This window comes from Labeo rohita, chromosome 25, assembly GCF_022985175.1.
Source record: "Labeo rohita strain BAU-BD-2019 chromosome 25, IGBB_LRoh.1.0, whole genome shotgun sequence".
Classification (NCBI taxonomy): Eukaryota; Metazoa; Chordata; class Actinopteri; order Cypriniformes; family Cyprinidae; genus Labeo; species Labeo rohita.
Genome location: NC_066893.1, coordinates 28,911,268 through 28,937,391, shown reverse-complemented (window position 1 = coordinate 28,937,391; position 26,124 = coordinate 28,911,268). Strand labels below are relative to the sequence as shown.

The 26,124-nt window shown below is 33.9% G+C and overlaps 1 protein-coding gene across 1 annotated transcript in view; it reads right to left on the bottom strand.

Moving 5' to 3' along the window:
- LOC127156714 (A disintegrin and metalloproteinase with thrombospondin motifs 20) overlaps window positions 1–26,124 on the bottom strand; it is a 163,979-nt gene that overhangs the window by 78,074 nt on the left and 59,781 nt on the right. Inside the window, exons 10-13 of the mRNA XM_051099736.1 lie at window positions 23,568–23,709; window positions 20,573–20,677; window positions 958–1,103; window positions 383–564 (exon numbers count right to left, since the gene is read on the bottom strand). Coding sequence (XP_050955693.1) covers window positions 383–564; window positions 958–1,103; window positions 20,573–20,677; window positions 23,568–23,709 — 575 coding nt within the window. The remainder of the gene's footprint in view (window positions 1–382; window positions 565–957; window positions 1,104–20,572; window positions 20,678–23,567; window positions 23,710–26,124) is intronic.

The window sequence follows — 26,124 nt, the reverse complement described above, 5'->3', positions numbered from 1 at the left end:
GTTAAATTATCAGCTTTATGGGCTCTTGTCTTCACTCTCTATAAACATGTCAGAGCAGCAGGGATGGTTTCTGATCAGCTAATAAACTCATTCTGAAGTCTAAGTCTACTAGCAACTGTACAGCATTCACTTCAAATAAAAGCATCTGCCACATGCATGAATGCGGTCGACACACTCAGTGTGTGCTTTTCATCGGCGTTTGACGAGCTCAGCAGATTTATTGTGAAGCGCCGCTGTAAGGCTCCTCCATCAGTCCTGACGGCTGTCTGCGGGTGTGTCTGGCTGTCTCTAGAAAACCATTGCAATAATAGCTGCAGGTCGGATCTGATGCCCATCTGTGTGTGTGTGTTTGTGTGATGGGTCAGAGGTCAAAGACACTCACTGCCGCTGTACTTCGGCACCCAGCGGACGGAGGGCGGCAATCCGTTGATGTTGAAGTGCTTCCCGTCGAACTGCGCGCACTGCTCTTCTCTGAAATCCCTCCGGCCGCGGGGACACGGATCCGTGTTACACGAGCGGAACTTCATTCTGCGGCCGACGCAAAACCGGCCTCCATTCCTCGGCCTGAGAACCAGAAACATATCTGTTCTGTTACACATTCAAAGAATAAGATAAACATTCGATGAGAGACTTTTGATAGGAAACTATTTAAACGAAAGTCAATAAATTCAATGAACTTGGGCCCATTTACAGATAATCCAAAACATCAAAAATAAATAAAAACATCTTTGAAATCATGTAATTTTAGGCCCATAAATATCATATTTCACTCTAAAATGAATAGAAAATTAAGAAATTATATATTGTGTGTGTGTGTGTGTTTTTTTTATATTATTATTAAAACAGAATGTGTGTGGACATGTTTTCTTGTTTTATAGACAAAACTGATAAAAACAGCATGATCAAATCACCTTAATAATTGAGTCTTAAAGTATGTGTGTGTGTTGATGTGCTCACTCAGGTTTATTGCAGTCTCTGGTTGTGCTGCGTGTTCCTCCTCCACAGGTCCTGGAACACACACTGTAGGGCCCCCAGGGGCCCCATTCACCATGAACTGGCTTCAAATCCATTTCCTTGTTCACACACATGCCGTGCCTGCAGTACTGAAAACACACACACACACACACACACACACACTACATCAGAAACTAGATAAAAAAAAGTTTGTCAAGACAAACTTTGCAGTTGGCTTGATAAAGCTACGCAGGAAGTTTAAAAAGTTTTACAAGCTAGAAGTTAGAAGGTTTTCAGTTTGAAGTAGTTTTAAAGAATAGATGTTACTAGCATGTTTCTAGCATAGTTAACAAGTTGCTAGCATGTTTTTAATATAATTAACATGTTGTTAGCATGATATTAGCATGGTTAGCTAGTTACTAACATGGTTAACAAGTTACTAGCATGTTACCAGCTATTTTTAACATGATTAGCATATGACTAGCATGTTGTTAGTATAACTTTAGCATGATTAGCAAGTTACTAGCATGTTTCTAGGATGATTAGCAAGTTACTAGCATGTTGTTAACATGATTAGCATGTTATTAACATGTTGTTTATAAGATTCTAACATGATTAGCATGTTACTAGCATGTTTCTAGCATAGTTAACAAGTTGCTAACATGTTTTTAATATAATTAACATGTTGTTAGCATGATATTAGCATGATTAGCTAGTTACTAGCATGGTTAACAAGTTACTAGCATGTTACCAGCTATTTTTAACATGATTAGCATATGACTAGCATGTTGTTAGAATGACTTTAGCATGATTAACAAGTTACTAGCATGTTGTTAGCATGATTAGCATGTTAATAACATGTTGTTTATAAGATTCTAACATGATTAACATGTTACTAGGATGTTTCTAGCATAGTTAACAAGTTGCTAGCATGTTTTTAATATAATTAACATGTTGTTAGCATGATATTAGCATGATTAGTTAGTTACTAGCGTGGTTAGCAAGTTACTAGCATGTTACCAGCTATTTTTAACATGGTTAGCATATTACTAGCATGTTGTTAACATGACTTTCGCATGATTAGCAAGTTACTAGCATGTTTCTAGGATGATTAGCAAGTTACTAGCAGGTTGTTAGCATGATTCTAACATGATTGACATGTTGCTAGTATGTTTCTAACATGATTAGCATGTTGCTAGCATGTTTCTTGCATGATTTTAGCATAGCTAGCAAGTTGCCAGCATGTTTTCAACATGATTAGCATGTTGCTAGTATGTTTCTAGCATAGTCAACAAATTGCTAGCATGTTTTTAGCATAATTAGCATGTTATAGCATGATATTAACCTGATTAGCAAGTTTCTAGCATGTTACTAGTCTGTTTCTGAGATGATTAGCATGTTGTTAGCATGTTATTAACATGCTTAACCAGTTACTAGCATGATTAACAAGGCTTGGCTATATATACAATATATATGAAAAATAAATGAATACTAATTTTATTATTTTATTATTTTTGCTCTCTCTGCTATATATATTTATTCTCTTTCTATATATATAATGAAAAACAAAGTTATAATTTCTATTATTATTATTAAATATTAAACAAATACAAATATTTGTATAAAATATAAAGAAAATACAATTTATAAAAGCACAAATATATATAAATGTAATATATAAATATAAATTCATATATTCATTTTTGCTCTCCATCAAATGTTCATATATATTTCATATTTTATAAATATGTAATTATGCATATTCATAAAAAATACATGAAATATATATGTAGTATAAAAGGAGAGAGATAGCATAATAAACATATGAATTTATACTTAGTATATATATATATATATATATAGTAAGTATAAATTCATATATTTATTTACGCTATCTCTCTCCTTTTTTTTTTTTTTGCACACACATGGATTAGATCAGAAAGTCTGTGTATGTGAAGCCTCTATCAAACGTCCTGTGAGGATCAGTGATGCTGAATGACGAATGAAACGCTGCAGAAGAGCATCACGGATGTTAATACTCGCTCATTACGGTAATATCTGACAGGACAAGTGCTGTGTGTTTGCTGTCATCATTGGAGCCCTCGCTCCAGACAGACACAAACCTGCTGGCAGCGCTCACGTCTCCGTCCGTAACCGAATCCCTCGCTCCGGAGCGCTGGCTGGAATGCAGGACAGGCTGGCGTCGGTCTCGGCGCGTTACGCCGGCCCGTCGCTGGCGCGCGCACGCACCAGACGCGATAACGAAACCCGAGCGCGCAGATAAGAGCGACAGAACTCATTACAGTCTCCGTTTCTCTCCGTATCGCTCGCGCCGCCGCTTCCTCTCTCAAACGCCGTCTGTACTTTTAAAGCCCTTCCTGCTTTCGTTCATCACATCATTCATCACAGAACATCGATATACACCACGCTACTGAAATACATGTGTCATGGCATTTACATGGTACTAACAGCACTTCCAAAAGCACCATGGTGTTACAATGACACATTTTGTGCCAAAAACATGGTAGTATCACTGTACTTTTTCCAAAAGAAGAAACTAGGCAGTGTTAAAAATTTCCACTTATTTCAACTTAAAAACGTAAGTTCAGTTGCTGCCATAAACTTTTAAGTATAACCAACTCAACTTGGTTCAAGTCATTTCAACTTAATTTATATCAAACAGACTCAAACAAAGTTAAATAGTCCAAAAATGGACTATGGCCAAAAAACCCTTGGATTTACAACAGAACTGTATGTTTTCAAAAACCATTAACACAGTAAATGTAATTAAATAAATAAATACATAAATAAACAAACAAATAAATAAATAAATAAATAAATAAATATACAAAATATTTTATTAAATATTAACTATATAAAAAAATATATTTTATAAATGTTCTCTCTCTATATATAAATGTATAAATATGGAAATTATATTTTTATATAAAGAAAAAATACTAAAATATTAAAAAAATTTGTTTTTGTGAGTATTTGTGATACTGACTTTTTTTAATAACAAGAATTATTTTTTATATATAAGAATGGATTTTTTTTTATTTATATAGGTATATATATATATATATATATATAAAGATTTTTTATAAATCATAAAATGTATAATAGAATTATAAAATATATAAAGAATATTTATATATATTGATTGATTTCTAAATAATAATAATGTTTTTTTACGTTTTTAAATATTTATATAAAATATATCTATATATAAAGAACAAATATTTAAACATTTAACAAGTTAAATATTTTTAATAAAGAAATTTTTAATTAATAAAAATATATTTAGTATATTATTATACATTTTTATTATCAGTATTATAAATATATTATTATAAGTTTTTTTTATTTATATTTCATTTATCTTGGGGAAAATATGTTTATATATAAGACATACAAAAAATATATATTTTTTATGTTTTTAAATGTAAATATTTAACTTAAATATATAATATATAATATAAATATATAAATAAATAAGAATGTATTTGATTCTTTTATATATCATATCTATATATAAAAACAAATACTTAAATATATATTTTTTATGTTTTTAAATGTAAATATTTAACTTAAATATATAATATATAATATAAATATATAATATAAATATATAAATAAATAAGAATGTATTTGATTCTTTTATATATCATATCTATATATAAAAACAAATATTTAAATATTTTAAAAGTTAAATATTTTTAAGAATTTTTTTTTTTAAATTATATATATGTATATATGTATACACACATACATATGTTTTCTTTTTTATATAAAAGAATGTATTTTTTTCCCCCATTTACATGTTTGGAAATCCTTTTTTAATATATATATATATATATATATATATATATATATATTATTAAAAATATATATATATATATATATATATATATATATATTTATTATTATTCATTATTATTAATATTATAATTGATATATCATTCATCTGGGTAAAACCATGTTTTTATATATAATATTACATATGTTGCAAATTAATATTATAAATAATATAAATGAAATATTATTCTCTGAAGTACCTACAATTAAGATGTAAAATACTACAGTACATGAATATGACAATCAATTAGGATATAAATATAGCGATACTATTGTACACTGTACATCACTGTACAGCGGTACAGACACAGTATCTGACGTCTCCTCTCAGTAACACAATCTGACTCTAAACAGGAAGCATAATTAGAGTGAGAATATCAGAGATCCGCTGCGGCTCCTCGTGAACGCTTCATTCATTCGTTCATTCATTCATAATGCTGTGTGTGATATTCATCTCTGACTGCAGCTTCCTGTTTCCTCTGATAGAAACCACGTCACACAGAGCGTCCAGCAGGAATCCTCAACCACAGTCATTACACGTGATGAAGAGCGATTGACTGAAACACTTCACCGGCGTCCAGATCACAAACCACACTCACTGCTGCAAACACGACGGCCACGTTTACAGAGAAAACAGACTAGAAATCCACCACTATGAACTACACAGAACATTTCATAGTGAGTGTTTTACACATCCGTAATACACACAATTACATACGCATTTTGAATAATTTGACAAAATTGCAGCTTGAATGCAATTTTTAAATTAAAAATATGATGCAAAAAAAAAAAAAAAAAAAAAAAAAAAAAAAAAAAGAAAACGGTAGAACTGTTGGAAAGAACAGTTGTTAATAAAAATGAAAAATAAAAAACACAACTGGGGTACATTTGTTAAAAATTAGATACAATTCAGTAAAACTAAATTAAAGTAAACACCACAAATAAGGGCAAGTCGTTGAAAAAATAAAATAAAAATTTAAATTCAACAAAATTAAAAAAAAAAAATTGTAACATTTGTTATAAATTAGATAAAATGAAGGGATAAATAAGGGACAGTCATTAAAATAAAATAAAATAAAATAAATTAAATGTAAAAATTAAAATATAAAATATAAAATAAGAAATGGTTTGTCCTATATTCACTTTTTAGATTTCTACAAAATTAAACAAAATTAAATTAAATAAGACAAAGTTAACTAGTTAAAATGAAATAAAATAAATAAATGGTTTGTATATTCACTGTATATTCACTGTTTTGATTATCATAGATAAAAAAAAGTATATTGTTATAAGAGATTTCTATGAAATTAAAAAATTAATTTTAAATTAAATTAAATTAAACAAGACAAAAACTAAGTTAAACAGTTGTAAATTAATAAATAAAACAAAAGACAATAACATAAAATAAAATAAAAGGTTTGTCCTATATTCATCCTGTTTAGATTATCATAGATACAAAAAAATTAAATTGACAGATCTATATACAAATAAATTAATTTAAACAAGACAACTAATAGCTGTAAAATAAAATAAAATAAATGGTTTGTTCTATATTCACTCTGTTTATCTTATCATATATAAAAAAGCATATTGTTATAATAGATTTCTGTGGAAGTAAATTAAATTTTAAATTAAATTACATTAAATTAAACAGGACAAAAACTATGTTAAACAGTTGTAAATTAATAAAATAAAATAAAATGAAAGGTTTGACCTATATTCACTATTTAGATTATCATAGATAAAATAATAATAATAATAATGATTTTGTATTAAGTTAAATTAAATTAAGTAGCTGTAAAATGAAATTTCTAATTAGATTACATTAAACAGGACAAAAACTATACTTTAATTAAACATTAATAAAAAAAACAAAAACCTGCAGAACTGTTGGAAAGGACAGTTGTTAATAGAAAAAAAGGAAAAATAAAATAAAAACCACAACTGGGGTACATTTGTTAAAAATTAGATAAAAAATAAAATTCTGACAGATATGTATTAAATTAAATTAAATTAAATGACATTAAAAAGGACAAAAAATAAGTTAAACTTTAATTCAAAAATAAAAAAAAAAACAACAACTGCAGAACTGTTGTTAAGGTCAGTTGTTAATAAAAACGAAAAATAAAATAAAAACCAGAACTGGGGTACATTTGTTAAAAATTTGATTAAAAAATAAAATAAAATTATGACAGATTTGTATTAAATTAAATTAAATTAAATGAAAGCTGTAAAATTAAATTATAAATTAAATTACATTAAACAGGACAAAAAGTTAAACTTTAATTAAAATTAAATTAATTTAAAAACTAAAATAAAATAAAATAAAAGGTTTGTCCTATATTCACTCTGCTTAGATTATCATAGAAAAATAAAATTATGACAGATCTCTATAAAATTAAATTAAATTAAATAAGACAAAATATAAGCTAAACAGTTATATAAAACAATAAAATAAAATAAAATAAAATAAAATAAAACACCAGAACCGAGGGACAGTCTTTGTTTAGATCATATATATTTCGGATATATGTGATCTAAACATGATCGAAACATCCGTCTGTATGACGGATTTCTGTTAATACCGAATGTCTAGGTCTGGAAAAAGGTTTAATAAAATAAGATAATAAAAAATAATTCATAAAATAAATAAATGAGGAAAAATAAATGATAATGGCATGATAAAAACTGTGACTTTTCTTTGAACAAGAAAAACAACCTGTTGATAAAAATCATCCTCCTGAACCTAAGTGCCTGTAGTGTGTGTGTGTGTGTGTGTGACGGATTGTAAATGTCCGTGTGTGTGTGCTGGCGGTCCAGAATAGACCCGGACCACCGGCGAGAGCCGAGTGCCGCCCGTGAGAGCCGTCAGAGTCTGAAGTCTGAAGCCTTAAAGGCATTCCACTCCCCGCTGCCATTTTCATGTTTACAGCGCCTTTGTTTAGCTTGAAAAGGTGCTGTGGGAGAGAATCACAGCTTGAAAGAGGCTCCGAGGAGAACAAGAAAGAGCGAAGGAGGGGTAAAACGCAGTCCGCACACACACACTTGCCATATGTATGGGCTGTTTGTTCTGCCAATAGAAGCATCTGGGCCCGTCGTGACCTTCAATTAGACTCGTGAAGGTGTGGAAACGGCCTGAGGTGAGAACGAGCGAGCGAGGCAGACCCACACACACACAGAGAGAGAGAGAGAGAGACGTGATGGTGACTGTGAGCTTGTCAAGATTTGCTCCTAATTGAGAAAGCACTGAGATATTTGAAGGTCGAGTGAGAAAAAGCAGCTCAGCTGCCGCCAACACGTGTTTTAGATTTGTGACTTACACACATACACACAAAATGTGCCCGTACCACCTCAGTAGACACACACTCATTTAATAAATGCCAACAAACCGCTGGGAACCGCCAGCTAGAAAACACTCGCCCACCCTTTGCTTAAGCATTTGAGGGAATGTATGAAATATAAACTAAATACAAACCATCTATCTGCTGTGTGAAGGTGCTGTATGAATAAAATAAAATAAAATGAAATAAATGAAATGTATGTGTTATAAATAGTTATAAATATAATGAATAAAATATAATAAATAAATTCTGGCCTATCTGCTATGTGGTTAATAAAATAATTAAATATTTGTAAAAAAAAAAAAAAAAATAAAATAATAATAATAATAATAATAATAATAATAATTTAGGCAACAATGGTGGGTCTGTTATGATACATACTAAAAAAATAATAAAAATAAAATATAATTAAAAAATAAGTATTAAATAAAAGTACATAAATTGAGTAAATAAATAAAAATATACAAAGAAAAAAATCCCTGTCAAAAGCAGCAGAAACATCTGTTGATGTATGATTAAAAATAAAAATAAATAACTAAATAACAAACTAACTAACTAACTAAATAAAATAAAATAAACTGTGGGGCAGTTATAATAAATAAATAAATACAAATAAATAAATAAATAAATAAATGTCAGAAGCAGCAGAAAATGCTAGTGTATTTGCTTTGTGATTTTGCTCTATGGAAAATAAAATAAAATAATTTAGTAAAATAACAGAAAATATAAAATAAAAATAATTTAGGCAACAACTGTGGGTCAGTTAAAGTAAATAATAAAAAAAAAATTATAAATAAATATAATAAAAAGTAAATAAATAAAAATAAAATACACAAAATAAAACCCTGTGAAAAGCAGCAGAAACACTGACTTATCTGTTGCTGCATGATTAATAATAAAATAACATAAAATAAAATACAATAAAATAAAATAAAATAAAATAAAATAAACTGTGGGGCAGTTATAATAAATAAAAATAAAAATAAAAAATAAATAAATAAATAAATAAGAAACTTTCAGAAGCAGTAGAAAATGCTGGTCTATCTGCTCTGTGAGTAAGCTCTATTGAAACATAAAATAAAATAAAATAAAATAAAATAAAATAAAATAAAATAAAATAAAATAAAATAAAATAAAATAAAATAAAATAAAATAAAATAAAACATTTATGCCACAACTAAATAAATACACAAATAAATATAAAATATAATTTTAAAAAAGATAAAATAAAACAATACAATAATATAAAATAAGTTAGGCAACAACTGTGGGTCAGTTATAATAAACAATAAAAAAATAAATAAATAAGTAAATAAATACAGATAAAATATACAAAATAAAAACTTCAAAAGCATCAGAAACACTGATTCATCTGTTGCTGTGTGGATAAAAAATAAAATAAAATAAAATAAAATGCTTTGTTGGACAGTTTAAATAAATTAATTAATAAATAAAGACAGAAAGAATGAAAGAAAAAAAGAAAGAAAGAAAGAAAGAAAGAAAGAAAGAAAGAAAGAAAGAAAGAAAGAAAGAAAGAAAGAAAAAAACTGCCAGAAGTATCAGAAAATACTGGTCTACACTATCTGCTTTTTGAATGTGCTGTATGGGCAAAAAAAAAAAGAAAAAAAAAAGAATTAAAATAAAATAAAATAAAATAAAATAAAATATTCCACAACTAAATAAAAACAAATAAACATAAAACAAAATATAACTATACAAAAGAAACATAAACTTGTCAGAAGCAGCAGAAACGTCGGCCCATCTGCTGTATGGTTAAACGTGCCCTGTAATTGTGTGAGCGCTGCGGTGAACACGCATCCATCAGAACAGCAATGACAGAGGAAAAACACCTCTCGTTCTTGTCCTCTCTCATTTTGACAAGCTCGTTTGCAAAACACATCACCTTACACGCAGAAAACTTCTCACAGCTCAGGGTCAGAGGTCACGGCACTCACAGAAGGCTTCAATTAGCACGCGCGCATGATTTATATCAGCGTGACATCAAAATTGACTCTATTTACTTTCCTAAGTCATGTTCCTGGTATTATTGAGGATGATTCATTAGTTCATTTGCTTAATCTGTCAACAAATAATATTAATACTAACCAACTGTTGGTTCATACTTGGCAATAATATCACATCCCACTTTTTATGGTCCAATCAAATCTTAATTGAGAAAATAAAGTTCAGTTCTATATAATTTCCCACCTAATATTCTCTAAAAATGGAAATTATATATTAGAAACAATTATAAATAATATAAGTAGTAAAAATACAGAAAATAAACAAATAAAAAAAGAAAATTAAATAAAAAAAAAATGAAGAAAATGAAATAACATAAAATAAGTGCATATCGTGCACATAAAACAAAACGAAATAAAAAATAAAATAAAATAAAATAAAATAAATACATATCATGCATGTTCGTACTTTCCAATAATATCACATCCCACTTTTTATGATCCAATCAAATCTTGATTGAGAAAATAAAGTCCAGTTCTATATAATTTCCCACCTAATATTCTCTAATTAAATAAAAAATAAAATAATAAAATAAAATAAAAAATAAATAAAATAAAATAAAATAAATACATATCATGCACATAAAATAAAATAAAATAAAATGAAATAAATACATATCATGCACATAAAATAAAATAAAATAAAATAAAATAAAATAAAATAAATACATACTATGCATGTTCGTACTTTCCAGTAATATCACATCCAGTCAAATCTTGACTGAGAAAAGTCCAGTCCTATATAATTTCCCAACAATTATATATAATGTAAGGAGTAAAAATACAGAAACTAAACAAATAAAAAATGTATTAAAAAATGTAAAAAAATAAATAAATAAAATAAAATAAAATAATAAATACATACTACGCACCGGTAACATGCAAGTAACCAACTGCTGATTTCTATATATTCCCACCAAACATTCTCTATGGAATGGAAATGGAAAATGTATATACTACAAACAATTATATATAATATTAGTAGTAAAAATATGGAAAAATAAATGAATAAAAAATAAATAATAAAATAAAAAGTAAAAATAAAATTAGATAAATTCATACCATGCATCAGAATTATGCAAGTACAAGACTGCAAACACTTCTAGATTTAATGTCACATGCTTTCGAAAATATACCAGAAGTCATTTAACAACAAAACACAAGCGTTGCATTCTCAGCGTCGCCACAAGGGGAGCTGCAGCGTCATTAGTTTTCTTCTACTGTCTGTTTTCTCTTTCAGGACAACTATTGTACTACTATATGTCCTCCTACTACATTACAAGTACAATCACAGTCCAAAAAACAGATCCAAACAAGCAAAACAGCACACTACGTCCGCTGTACGTTCCTACTGTGTTGACAAATGACATGCAAAGTGTGACATGTGAACTAAACAGCTGATCTGCTGAAGTAAATCCCTTTAGATCTTAATGACAGACCTCAGCGTCTACAACAAACCCACAGAACAGGAGGTGCACACGTACATCGAAGAACATACTTTTATCCTGAAAAGCACACAGATGTCACACCGCAAACCACATGTTCAGGTAAAACGGCTCAAATGGCATCTTCAAAAGGTTTCCTTGGAGAATCCTTCAAAATACGACAACAACAACAACCTGTCTTTCATAGTGTATTTAATAAACTCTTCCAAGCTAGAACTGCTTCGTCTTTCTGAAGCACCTGGGCAAACCGGGCATTAGCTTTCGCTACAACACTAACCTGTATTTAATTGACTTGCCTGGTTAAATAAAGGACGTGAGCCGTTCGACAAACAGCATGAATGCACCTCAAATACTTGGCAATCGCAACTACAACTCATTCGTGAAAATCACTACTAGACGTCTCGCTGGAAACACATGCAGATTAGCAGGAGAAGTGACAAGCGATCCACATGGAGGAACGAGATGCCAGAAACAGCTGCCAAACCGGAGAGACTCGGCCAACAAATTCTCCACGTTTACAAGACTTCAGTCTTTTTCTCTAACTGCCTGAGACGAGGACAGGTTGAAGGTTCTGCTGAGCCGAAGCCGGGTTAGACGCACAATAGCGTCTATTGTACCTCCGGACAAAAAAGCTCATTGGAAGAGGAACCGAATACAAGCACAATTATGATCTGACTTCATTTACAAGCAGATTTATTGGGGTACTACTATACTGTCTCAATAAACAGACTCTATGAAAGCATTCGTTTTTCTTTCTTCAGTCGAAGAGAAATTAAAGGGGAGCTATTATGCTTTTTCACTTTTTGAATTTTAGTTAGTGTGTGGTGTGTATGTTTGGGCATAAAAAAGATCTACAAAGTTACAAATCTCAAAGTCCACTCCAAAGAGAGATATTTAATTTTTAAAGAGGTCTTCGGATGCCCATTTTCCACAAGTTGATATGATTCTTTAGGGTCTTAATGAAAAGTCTCTAATATACTTTGATTACAAATTCTCAATGGTTTTGTAAAACAACACCTTTTTACCTTGTCAAAATCAGCTCTGCAAAAATCATCTCCTTCTAAGGGGTTGTTCCTTTAAATGCAAATGAGCTCTGCTCACCCCGCCCCTCTCTTCTCTCTGTGGAGTGACGATCTTGTTTACTTTAGCCGCATTTAGCCGTGTTTAGCCGCTAAACTTCCTAACTACCACGTTATAAGGAAAGGCGATCGCAAAGATTCATAAAAAAAACCCTTATACTCACTTCTGCTGTAAGTGAAGCTGAATCATGATACGGATATATGTAGATCGGGAGGCTCATTCCCTTCACAAACAAACGTAATCTACTGCATCTTCAGCGGCTCAGATGTCGGGAGTAAATGACGACCACTATGTTCATTATTACATCCAGCAACACAACACCTCAATCGCTCAATCGGAGATATTCTTGTCTAACTTACATCCCTGCTCCGACATTGAAACAAGGAAAGTTACTGGACTGTTACAGCTGATCCGAGGTAAATTCGAATTGTTGGAGGGAGGGTATAAATTTTCCACAAGTTGATATGATTCTTTAGGGTCTTAATGAAAAGTCTATAATATACTTTGGTTAAAAATTCCCAATGGTTGTGTAAAACAACACCCTTTTTACCTTGCGAAAATCAGCTCTACAAAAATCATCTCATTCTGGTCGAGGCTGCTTTAAATGCAAATGAGCTCTGCTCGCCCCGCCCCTCTCTTCTCTCTGTGGAGTGACGAGCATGTTTACTTTAGCCGCATTTAGCTGTTAAACTTGCTAACTAGCATATTATTAGGAAAGGCGATCGCAAAGATTCATAAAAAACGCTTATACTCACTTCTGCTGTAAGTGAAGCTGGATCAGGAATGATTTGTGTGAACATAGACGGATATATGTAGATCGGGAGGCGCATTCCCTTCACAAACAAACGTAATCCACTGCATCTTCAGCAGCTCAGATGTCGGGAGTAAATGATGACCACTGTTCATTATTACATCCAGCAACACAACACCTCAATCGCTCAATCGGAGGGAGGGTAGGGACGAGGTGGTGGATTAGCCTAACGATGCAGCGTGGAAAACCGCTTCAACAAACCGCAGCGTGGCGGGTATAAACACAAGCATTGATTCAGAGCCATAACGCACCGCAGACGTGTGCAGTGTGTGTTAAGAGATGTATTCATCATACAGTGTAGATAGCTTCACTTACGTGAGTGTTTTTTAAAATGCATAAACTTGCACTAGAATAGGCTAATCAGTGATGATGTTCTTTGATAATGTTAGGCTGCTTTTAGCCTTATGCTGGAGCTGGTTTTGGGCAATGAGAGTAAGTATGTAAATAATTAAATACATTAGCACGATAATATCATGTATTGGCGATCTCGCAGGCTGACGATAGGACCCGACACTATTGTAGCGTATTATTTACTTACCATCCATGCATCCTAGGTGTATATGACTTCCTTCTTTCAGACGAATGCAATTGGAGTTATATTAAAATTTGCCTCACATGGCTCCAGGGGGTTAACAAAGGCCTCCTGTAGTGAATCGATGCGTATTTGTAAGTAAAAATATCCATATTTAAAACGTAAGAATCACTTCAATCTAGCTTGCGCTAACAGTTGTACACGGAACTTGCTGCTTTGACAAGGGGCGTGGCAGCACTGAAACACCATCTAAGCTGTTCTCCAATCGCAACGCAGTGGGACAGCTAACCAATCACAACACATTTCGTTTTTCGGAAGGCGGGCCTTCATCAAACCCGGAACTAATTGAGCCATTGAACCACCAAGCATGAAAGCATGTTCTAGTATGGTCTAGTACACCCCAAAACAAAATCAAGACTCTGTTAAAGAGCATGATAGGACCCCTTTAAGGTTTTTGAGGAAAACATTCCAGGATTTTTCTCCACATAGTGGACTTCAATGGGGATCAGCAGGTTGAAGATCCAAACTGCAGTTTCAGTGCAGCTTCAAAGGGCTCTACACAATCCAAGCTGAGGAATAAGGGTGTTATCTAGCGAAACGATTGGTCATTTTCAAGAATAAGATTCTTATTCTTCAGCTGGGATTGTGTAGAGCCCGTTGAAGCTGCATTGAAACCAAAAAACGTTTTCAACTCAAAATTAGCCCAAAAGTAGGGTTCCCCAATAAAAAACACTTTCTGGGGGGTAAATCACACATTTTTTGGTGGGGTTCCCCTGGTAAAATTTGCATTCCAGGGGCCAAAAATTATGTTATTGGGGTCGCTTCAACCTGCGGACATAAATAAACAACCCGCGGCAACAGTGTTAAAGCAGCCCAATTCCGCAGGAAAAGCACAGACTTGGCAACACTGCATCTCAGTGTTTACAAAGCGAACGTGCAAAGACTAAATCACACGTCTCTTACAAAAAGGTAAAACAACAATGTCAGATGATTTTGAAGTTGGAGGAGAAAATGAAATGGAGTTTTTTGCCCTACCCTACCTTTTTGAACCAGAGTGCACAGACAAAGAACTAACCACTTGTGACTTTTCCAACGTGATTACTTAAGGCGTGAAGTCCAGCTGGTGCAAGATGAACATTTGTGGTTAAAAATATAGAAATGTCTGTTTTTTTTAGCAAATGACCAATTGTTTCACTAGATAAGATCCATATTTCTCGACTGGGATCGTGTAGAGCCTCTGAAGCTGCACTGAAACTCCAATTTGGACCTTCAACACATTGATCCCTATTGAAATCCACTAGACCTTTTCGCCCTACCCTACCTTTTTGAACCAGAGTACACAGACAAAGAACTAACCACGCGTGACTTTTCCAAGCTGATTACTTAAGGCGTGAAGTCCAGCTAGTGCAAGATGAGCATTTGTCGTTAAAAAGTATAGAAATGTTTGGGTTTTTTTTTTAGAAAATGACCGGTAAGTCGCTAGATAAGATCCATATTCCTTGGCTGGGATCATGTAGAGCCCTTTGAAGCTGCATTGAAACCAGGGTTGCCAGGTTTTCACAACAAAACCCACCCAATTGCTACTCAGAACTAGCCCAAAAGTAGCCCAATCGTGTTCCCCTGGTAAAATTAGCATTCCGGGGGGCTAAATATTATGCTATTGGGGTCGCTTTAACCCACCATGAAAAACAACCCGCGGCAACAGTGTTAAAGTAGCCCAATTCCCTGGGAAAACCATGGACTTGGCAACACTGATTTGGACCTTTAACCCGTTGGCCACCATTGAAGTCCACTATATGGAGAAAAATCCTGCAATGTTTTCCTCAGAAATCTCAATTTCTTTTTGACTGAAGACAATCTGAATAATCTTGAAGGGTCAGAAAGCTCTTGGATTTCATCAAAAATCTGTGTTCTGAAATGAACTAAGGTCTTACAGGTTTGGAACAACATGGCACAATTTTCATTTTTGAGTGAACTATCCCTTTAAGAAGCCTGATTGAGATGCAAGGATCTAAAACACAAGATATGCTGGTGGTCTTCTCAACAGGGTCACCGTACGCCCCCTCGTGCTTTTGAAACCCTCCCGCAAGCACGTATTCATGCCGGCAAGGCTCTTCAGAAAAGCTTCTGGATGGCAGGCCGGCTCGCCCGAGATGACAGGAGCCGGATTGACTGCGGCTCCCTCTCAAAAGAAGAGAGGGAGGTGTTGGTATTTATAGATGCCAAGTGATGGGATGCCCTCGTTAGCGCAGGGCTCGCTGAGCTGGATGACAGATGACAGATCATGTGACTACATTACTCCAGCGCCATGCAAGACCGTCCGGGAGGAGAGGGAATCTAGGACAGAGGGAACATGGGGGGAAACCGCAAAGAATCAAAGCAATTACGGTCGCGATCCTCACGCCGGGTCCGTCACGTCGCTCTTACGCATCCTCGCTAGAGCAAGCATTTATGCACATAGTGGCCCATTTACAAGCTCAAATGGGATCAAACGACCCGACGTTTGGAGATAAATGAGAGAGAAGAGAGACAGAGGTATTTTGAACAAGCCTCCGTGAGGACCTTCCCACATTAAAGAGCTGGAGACAGGCAGGTGAGCCGAGACCGAGAGCTGCTTTTCTTTCAACTTCTGCCACTTCAAACGGCCCCATGAGGAGGTGACACCAGGCACTCAGCACCACAAACAAAGGTGCAGGGGCCACGAGGGGTAGAAGCCCAAGAAAAAAGACCCTTTGTGTCCCTGTTTTTGTAAAGAGTCACGCAGTAACTATTCCGCTTGGCATGATATACAACGGCGCTCCTAAACTGGTGGGTCACGATCCAGTTCAGCTCTGAATTAACCAATTATACAATACAGTTTGGACAGCAAAATAAATACAATCAGAAATAAAGAAAAGCCATAAGAGTATTTTGGTTCAAATTCATGTCTGTCAAATTAGACAGATAATAAAACTAAAAGTATAGGTAATACAGGATAAAGGTTTGTTCCAATTACAAATGCTCAAACTACTCAAACTCAAACTGTCATTTAAAGTCGAGGTCAAAAGTTTACATACACTTGATTCTTAATACTGTGTTGTTACCTGAATGATCCACAGCTGTGTTTTTTTGTTTAGTGATAGTTGTTTATCCTGAACAGTTAAACTGCCTGCTGTTCTTCAGGTCTCATAAATTCTTTGGTTTTTCAGCATTTTTGTGTATTTGAATCCTTTCCAACAACAACTGTATGATTTGGAGATCCATCTTCCCACACTGAGGACAGCTGAGGGACTCATATGCAACTATTACAGAAGGTTCAAACACTCACTGATGCTCCAGAAGGAAACATGATGCATAAAGAGCCGGGGGTGAAAACTTTTGGAATTTGAAGATCAGGGTAAATTTAACTTATTTTGTCTTCTAGAAAACATGCAAGAATCTTCTGTATCTTCTGAAAGGCAGTACTAAATGAAAATAATATGATATTTACACAAAATTAAAAAAAAAAAAAAAAAAAAAAGCACACATCTTTATTCTGTTCAAAAGTTTTCACACCCCTGCTCTTAATGCATGGTTTTTCCTTCTGGAGCATCAGTGAGCGTTTGAACCTTATGTAATAGTTGCATATGAGTCCTTCAGTTGTCCTCAGTGTGAAAAGATGGATCTCAAAATCACACAGTCATTGTTGGAAAGGGTTCAAATACACAAAAATGCTGAAAAACCATAGAATTTGTGGGACATGAAGGATTTTCACCCTAAACCTAACCCTAACCCTGAAGAACAGTGGGCAGTTTAACTTCAGAACAAACAAGGGACTCATAATCAACTATCACTAAACAAAAAAAAAAAAAAACAGCTGTGGATCATTCAGGTAACAACACAGTATTAAGAATCAACTGGATTTAATTTTAATTTTTTAATTTTTTATAAACTGAAGTATTATTTTCTCTTGTGGACTATATGTACATCTTTTATGTGAAATATCTTATTCAGGTCAGTACTAAATGAAATAATATCACTCTTATTTTGGTAAAATAATTAACATTTTGCAGATTCTGCAAGTTGTATGTAAACTTTTGACTTCAACTGTACGGTTGACATATCTATTTTTAATGACATTTTGGTTTACTTCTGTATGATATGTACTTTTAGATCTGTGTCAGATCACCACCTAATGTAAAATTAGCTTCCTGAAGCCAAACCAGTTAAGAAACTCAATAATTCCTCCCCAAATACATTTTTGTTTTTATTTAAAGGATTAGCTCACTTCCAGAATGAAAACTCACCTCATGTCATCCAAGATGTTCATGTCTTTCTTTCTTCAGTCGCAGTTTTTTGTTTTTTGAGGAAATAATTCCAGGATTTTTCTCCAATTGCAGTGTCAATGCAGCTTCAAAGGGCTCTACACGATCCCAGCGGAGAAATAAGAGTTTTATCTAGCAAAATGATTGGCCATTTTCTAAAAAAAAAAATAAAATTTATATACAATTTAACCACAAATGCTCGTCTTGCACTAGCTGGACTTCACGCCTTAAGTAATCATGTTGGAAAAGTCACGCGCGGTTAGTTCTTCGTCTGTGTACTTTGGTTCAAATAGTTAGGGTGGGATGAAAAACTCCATCTCATTTTCTCCTCCACCTTTAAAATCGTCCAACATCGTCTTCCAACAAAAAAGGTAAAACAACGTCAGACGATTTTGAAGTTGATTACCTAATGCGCAAGATGAGCATTTGTGGTAAAAAATTATACAAATTTAGATTTTTCTTACAAAATGATCAACTGTTTTGCTAGGTAAGAGCCTTATTCCTCGGCTGGGATCGTGTGGAGCCCTTTGAAGCTGCACTGAAACTGCATTTTGGATCTTCAGCATGTTGATACCCACTGAAGTCCACTATAGAAAATCCAAGGCTGTGTTTCCCAAAAACATCATAAGCTTAAGCAGCTTAGGTACATCATAAAGACTCTACATGATCCTAGCCAAGGAATAAGAGTCTTATCTAGCAAAATAATTGCCCATTTTCTTAAAAAATTAAAAACTGATATACATTTTCACCACAAATGCTCATCTTGCACCAGCTGGACTTCACGCCTTAAGTAATCACATTGGAAAAGTCACTTACGGTTAGTTCTTCATCTGTGTACTTTGGTTCAAAAAGGTAGGGTAGGGTGAAAAACTCCATCTCATTTTTTCCTCCAACTTCAAAATCGTCCAACAGTGTTGTTTTACCTTGTTTGTAAAGGGTATTTGACTTTCTTTGCACGTTCGCTTTGTAAACGCTGGGTTTGGTACATCCACCAACGTCACGCATGCGTGAGTACATAAGGTGTGAAGTCCAGCTAGTGCAAGATGTGCATTTATGGTTAAAAAAGAATATAGATTTGTATTTTTCATAGAAAATGACCAATTGTTTTGCTAGATAAGACTCCTATTCCTCGGCTGGGATCATGTAGAGTCCTTTGAAACTGCAATTTGGACCTTCAACTTGTTGATCCCCATTGAAGTCCACTATATGCAGAAAAATCCTGGAATGTTTTCCTCAAAAAAACTTGGATGACATGGGGGTGATTAAATTATCAGGAAATATTTATTCTGGAGTGAACTAATCCTTTAATTCATGTTGTTGATGTAAGGATTTTGAGGCTTTCACAAGCCATTACAGTCACCAGAGCTAAAGCACTAATAGACATGAAGTGCTAGTCAAATTGGGAGGTCTGTTTCACTAATGAGTAATGAAGCTTAACAGCGACATGAACTCTTTCATGCCCTTGTGGCTTTAATCAGACGACAGTGAGAACAACCAACAAACGCTGCTCGCTCTCCATCCTCCGCAGGGCTTCACGTACTACACGGCAATCCCACAGTTAATGAGAACGAGAAAGGTTTCTGCTTTCCCAGCCACTAGACTGCAGTTGTTTTGGTTGGATTAAGATACTGCCCACCTCGGTTAACATTTGATTCGCTCAGAAAGTTTCCCCTGCACTTAAATGGTTAAAAAGAAGGAAAAACAGACCCCCTTCTCTTGCAGCTCTCTTCCTTGAGTGTAGCGTCTTTTGTGTTGGTCTAAACCCAAAACTCTTTAACACTCTCTGACCGCTGACCCACTCACCCGCGTCGTAAAGAGGTTTGGGGGTCACGGGTTCACAACAAGGTGATCCGCGGGTGGCGTTCGGTTTCAAAGGCTTGATACTTCATCTCGGATCTCGGTTCTTAAATACTGAGCAGCAGTGAACTAAATGCGGCTAATTAGCATAGCATTCAAGAGGTGAAAGAAAACAAGAGAAGGGCCAACTCAACAGTTTACGTACGTTCACCATTCTGGGATTTCATGAAGACCCGAAGGGTTTTCTTTTATAGATTATCTTGTGGGATTAAATAAACACCCCTAAATGAATCTGACTCAGTGTTTAGGCAGCTAATGTCACGGACAAGAAGGTAAACCAGCTACACGAGCTCACCTTACCATCCTCATCAGCTTTGACATTTCAGTTTAACGCACGACTGAACGCCAGACAAAAACACCAGGCATGAAAGCGTAGGGAAAGTGTCTTACCATGCCATAGCCACATTCGGTCCCATCAGCGAGCGGCATGTGTTGCGTACGACATCCTTTATGGTCGCCCTCCGCACTGGTGCACCAGAGACGCTTGCACTGTTTCTGCAAATCGAAGAGTTGAAAAAATAACGACTTGAACGTTGGTTAATCTAACCCTTCCCAAGTACTCAAGAGTTCCCATCACTTGGGAACAATCCTAAATACAGTTGAGTTGTCAGTAAGGGCAATGGATTAAGATGGTTAGCTAACCGAACTTTGAGACTACAAGAACTCAGTGACCAGAAAAAGTGATGAACAATGGGACAGGAGGTTAAATAAACAGTCTGGTATTCCCTCGTTAAATTACTAAATAGCCTCCTAAAGGGATAATGGACCAATGTACAAAGGAACATTGTGTCGCTTTCTTCAGTTGAAAAGAAATTAAGGTTTTTGAAGAAAACATTCCAGAATTTTTCTCCATATAGTGGACTTCAATGGGAATCAGCAGGTTGAAGTTCCAAATTGCAGTTTCAATGCAGCTTCAAAGCCTCTACACGATCCCAGCCAAGGAAAAAAGGTCTTATCTGGTGAAACAATCAGTCATTTTCTAAAAAATATTAACATTTATATACTTTTTAACCACAAATGCTCATCTAGCACTAGCTGGACTTCACACCTTATGTAATCACGTTAGAAAGGTCACACGTGGCGTAGGCGGAGGTACCTTCTCAGTGTTCACAAAGCAAGTGTCCTTTACAAAAAAAGGTAAAACAACGATGTCGGACCATTTTGAAGTTGATTAATGCGCAAGATGAGCATTTGTGGTAAAAACATTTTTTATTTTTTTACAAAACGATTAACTATTTTGCTTGGTAAGATCCTTATTCCTCAGCTGGGATCGTGTGGAGCCCTTTGAAGCTGCACTGAAGCTGCAGTTTGGATCTTCAACCCCTTGGCACCCATTGAAGTCCACTGTAGGAAATCCAGGGCTGTGTTTCCCAAAAGCATCATAAGCTTAAATGAGAAGTCCACTTCCAGAACAACAATTTACAGATAATGTACTTGTAAGAAATTATGTTTTTTTGAGGAAAACATTTCAGGATTTTTCTCCATATAATGGACTGATATGGTGCCCCGAGTTTGAACTTCCAAAATGCAGTTTAAATGCGGCTTCAAACGATCCCAAATGTGGTTGTAAATGATCCCAGCCGAGGAAGGAGGGTCTTATCTAGCGAAACGATTGGTTATTTTCATTAAAAAAAAATACAATTTATATACTTTTTAATGCCAAACGCTCGTCATTTGGGATCGTTTGAAGCCACATTTAAACTACATTTTGGAAGTTCAAACTCAGGGCACTGAGTTCATCAGTCCATTATATGGAGAAAAATCCTGAAATGTTTCCCCCAAAAAACATAATTTCTTTATGACTGAAGACAGAAAGACATGAACATCTTGGATGACAAAGGGGTGAGTACATTATATTTAAATTGTTGTTCTGGAAGTGGACGTCTCCTTTAAATTGTGTTTCGAAGACAAACAAAGCTTTTATGGGTTTGGAACGGCATGGGAGTAAGTGATTAATGACAAAATCTTCATTTTGGGGGGTGTAACCCTTTAATATCTTTTTGACTGAAGACAGAAAGACAAGAACATCTTGGATGAGATGGGGATGAGTCAATTATCAGGAAATTTTTATCCTGAAGGTGTACTAAAATTGTAACTATCAAACTTCCATGGTCAAACGTTGGAATAGGGGTCTTATGTAGTGAAACGATTTTCTAAATAAAAATGAAAATGTATATATTTTTTAACCATAAATGCTCGTCTTGCACCAGCTGGACTTCACGCTTTAAGTAATCACATTGGAAAGGTCACGCGTGATGTAGGTGGAAGTACTATCTCAGTGTTTTCAAAGTGAACATGTGTTTTTCGCCCTACCCTATCTTTTTAAACTGAAGTACACAGAAGTAGAACTAACCACGCATGATTTTTCCAACGTGATTACTTAAGGCGTGAAGTCTAGGTGGTGCAAGAAGAGCTTTTGTGGTTAAAAACTATATAAATGTTTATTTTTTTAGAAAAGAACTGATGTTTTCACTAGATAAGACCCTTATTCCTCAGCTGGGATTGTGTAGAGCTCTTTGAAGCTGTATTGAAACTGCAATTTGGACCTTCACACGTTGGCACCCACTGAAGTGTACTATATGGAGAAAAAAACCTGGAATGTTTTCTTCAAAATCTTTAATTTCTTTGTGACTGAAGAAAGAAAGACATGAACATCTTGGATGACATGGGGGTGCGTAAATTACCAGGAAATTTTTATTCTGGAAGTAAACAAATTCCAGGATTTTTCTCAATGTAGTGGACTTAATAGAAGCCAATGGGTTGATGGTCCAAAACTGAAGTTTCAATGCAGCTTCAAAGAGCTCTACATGATCCCAGCCAAGGAATAAGGGTCTTATCTAGCAAAACAATTAGCCATTTTCTAAAAAATATAAAAATTGATATACTTTTTAACCAAAAATGCTCATCTTGCACTAACTGGACTTCACGCCTTAAGTAATCACTATGGAAAAGTCACATTTAATGTAGATGGAAGTATCATCTCAGTGTTTAAAAAGTGAATGTCCTTTACAAAAAAAGGTAAACCAACAATTTCAGATGATTTTGAAGTTGGAGGAGAAAATTATCGCTCTACCCAACCTTTTTGAACTGAAGTACACAGACGGAGAATTAACCGCTTTTCCAACGTGATTACTTAAGGCGTGAAGTCCAGCTAGTGCAAGATGAGCATTTGTGGTTAAGAAGTATATAAATGTTTATTTGTTTTAGAAAATGACCAATCATTTCGCTAGATAAGACCCTTATTCCTCGGCTGGGACCATTGGCTTAATTTCTTTGCGACTGAAGAAAGACATGAACATCTTGGAAGTGGGTGAGTAAATTATGACCTCTGAGGCATTTGGGATCCACTGTTGATGCTTTGTGGAAGTAGACTTAGATGTCGTACCATAAACGGACAAACTTGGGAGCCGGGACCAAACATGAGTTCACACTGCCGGTTGGCGTTGTAGAGTTGACCCGGAAGCTGATTGGGAAGGTTATACGTCCTCCCCGAAGGCTCGTCCAAGAGACATTCACCATAACCAGTGCTAAAAGACAAAAACAGACAGGTATCAACATTGCATCATAGCTTCAAGTGTCTGAGATGCCCTCAGAAGTCTGGAGGAAGTACTATTGTAAAGCATTTACTGTTCCCAATGGATAATATGAATGCAGTCTTTCCGATTTCACCCGGCGTCTGAAGGCCAAGTGTGAGATGGAGCTAGCGGTGGGTGGTCTGCTTTGTTACCTGCTAGTAACTGATTGAATGGACCTCAGCCAACACAAAGGCCGCATTTCACGCAAGAAAAGACGGTGTTCTTGAACAATGGTGGGTCTCCAAGAATCAACTCAACAGTGCCAAACCCAACGTTTCAGCACATCAGTCCTCCAGCTCGCACTCGCTCCGGCTACGTCATGACATATACATCCCACCACACCCTTCCTTTAAAACACATAAAGGAGCTACAAAAGAACAGCTGTTTTAAGGGCACCGCATTGAAGCGCTTTGAATCATTGGGCTTAACGTCTCTGAATGGCTCTTTCAGCCTGAGAGAGCAAAATAAACCTCCTTTCTCCATTCGCCTGCTCACCTTTCTGCAAAGGAGAACGGAAACCAAGGCTTTTTTTGCGAGTTGTTGATGTTTCTGATTCAGTTCGTCCTTGCCTTTGAGACTAAACACCTGGATCAGCTGATTTGGTCCTCTCAGTTTCACTCCACAACTTTGTCTTTATGAGGAGAAAAATGGACATGTGTCCTTCTGTGGGACTCATTTATCCGTCAGAGTTGAGAAGCGTCCTACGCTCTCGTCTCTCTGCACCTCGCCATCAGCACGTAAGAGTTTGAGTTATGAGTTCATAAAATCAGCAAGACCGAGGATGACAAAATCCCTTCACAGGAGTATGTTAGCGCGAAGCTCTTAAAGAGTGATAAGATTACAGTAAACTGAGAGCGTCAGATCTCCAAGTATCTCACAGCTACGCTCCAGTGAGTAGGTTTTCGCATGATTAGAACCGCAAACACTGGACAATTTGCATCCTAACACTAGTCTTAAAGGGACAGTTCACACAAAATAGAAAGGCGTGAATGCTAAAGAAGATTTTTTGATTAATGTTGGGTTCAAACACCACTGGAACCCACTGAAAAATTTCTCAAAATATCTTTTCACGAAAGAAAGAACGTCATACAGGTTTTAAATGACATGGGAATGAAGTTCCACCTGAGATTTAAAGTTAATATTTTAATAATTTAACAACACATTTGTATCTTCACAATAGTCTGATGTTGGTTAATATGCAGCTAAACAAACAAAATATTTTGTTTTATTTTGACTGTTTTATAATGCATGTATTTATTTTAATTTGACATTTATTTAAGTTTTTTTTTTTTTAATATTTGAAATAAAGCTGAAATAAAATAAAACCAAAATACTGAAGAACATAAATATTGACTAGATGAAAAACTAAAAAGATAAAAAAAAATGTAAATGAAAATTAGAAATCTTGCTTTTGCATAAAAAATACATTTAGGCTGAAGTACTTAAATTGAAATGAAATAAATTAAAGACATCAAAATAATAATAATAATAAAAAAAATAAAATAAAATGACAAAGGCACATAACAAATTGACTAAAACCTAAACTAAAATTAAAATTTTTAATTAAAATAAAAACTGAAAATATAAAAAATAAAAGCTAATTAACAATAAAATAAATAAATAAATAAATTAGCAGCAAACTTAAAAATAAAATTATTTACAGATATGCAAATAAATGAATTAAATAAATAAATAAAATGACAAAGGCACATAACAAAATTACTAAAACCTAGACCAAAACGAACATTTAAATGCACTAAAATTAAAACAAAATCTGAAAATATAAAAATAAAAGCTCATTCAAAATATCAATAACTAGTATACCACTATAAAAATAAAACAAAAATAAATATTGATTATAGTTGAAAAACTAAAAAATGTAAATGAAAATTAGAAATCTTGCCTTAGCAGCAAACTTAAACTTAAAAAAATAACATATCTAAAAAATGAATATCTAAAAAATCAAAAAAATATCTAAATAAATAAATAAATAAAGAATGACAAAAGAACATAACAAAATTACCTCAACCTAAATTAAAATAAACATTTAAATGAACTAAAATTAAAATGAAAACTGAAAATATAATTTTAAATATTAATAAGTACTTCACGAGTAAATTAAAATGAAAACTGAAAATATAAAAAAAATAAAATCTAATTTAAAACATTAATAGAAACTACACTAGCAAATTAAAATGAAAGCTGAAAATATAAAAATAAAAACTAATTTAAAATAATAAATACTACACTAGTAAATAAAAATGAAAACTGAAAATATAAAATTAAAGCTAATTTAAAATATTAAGAAATACTACACTAGTAAATTAAAATGAAAACTGAATATATAAAAATAAAATCGCATTTAAA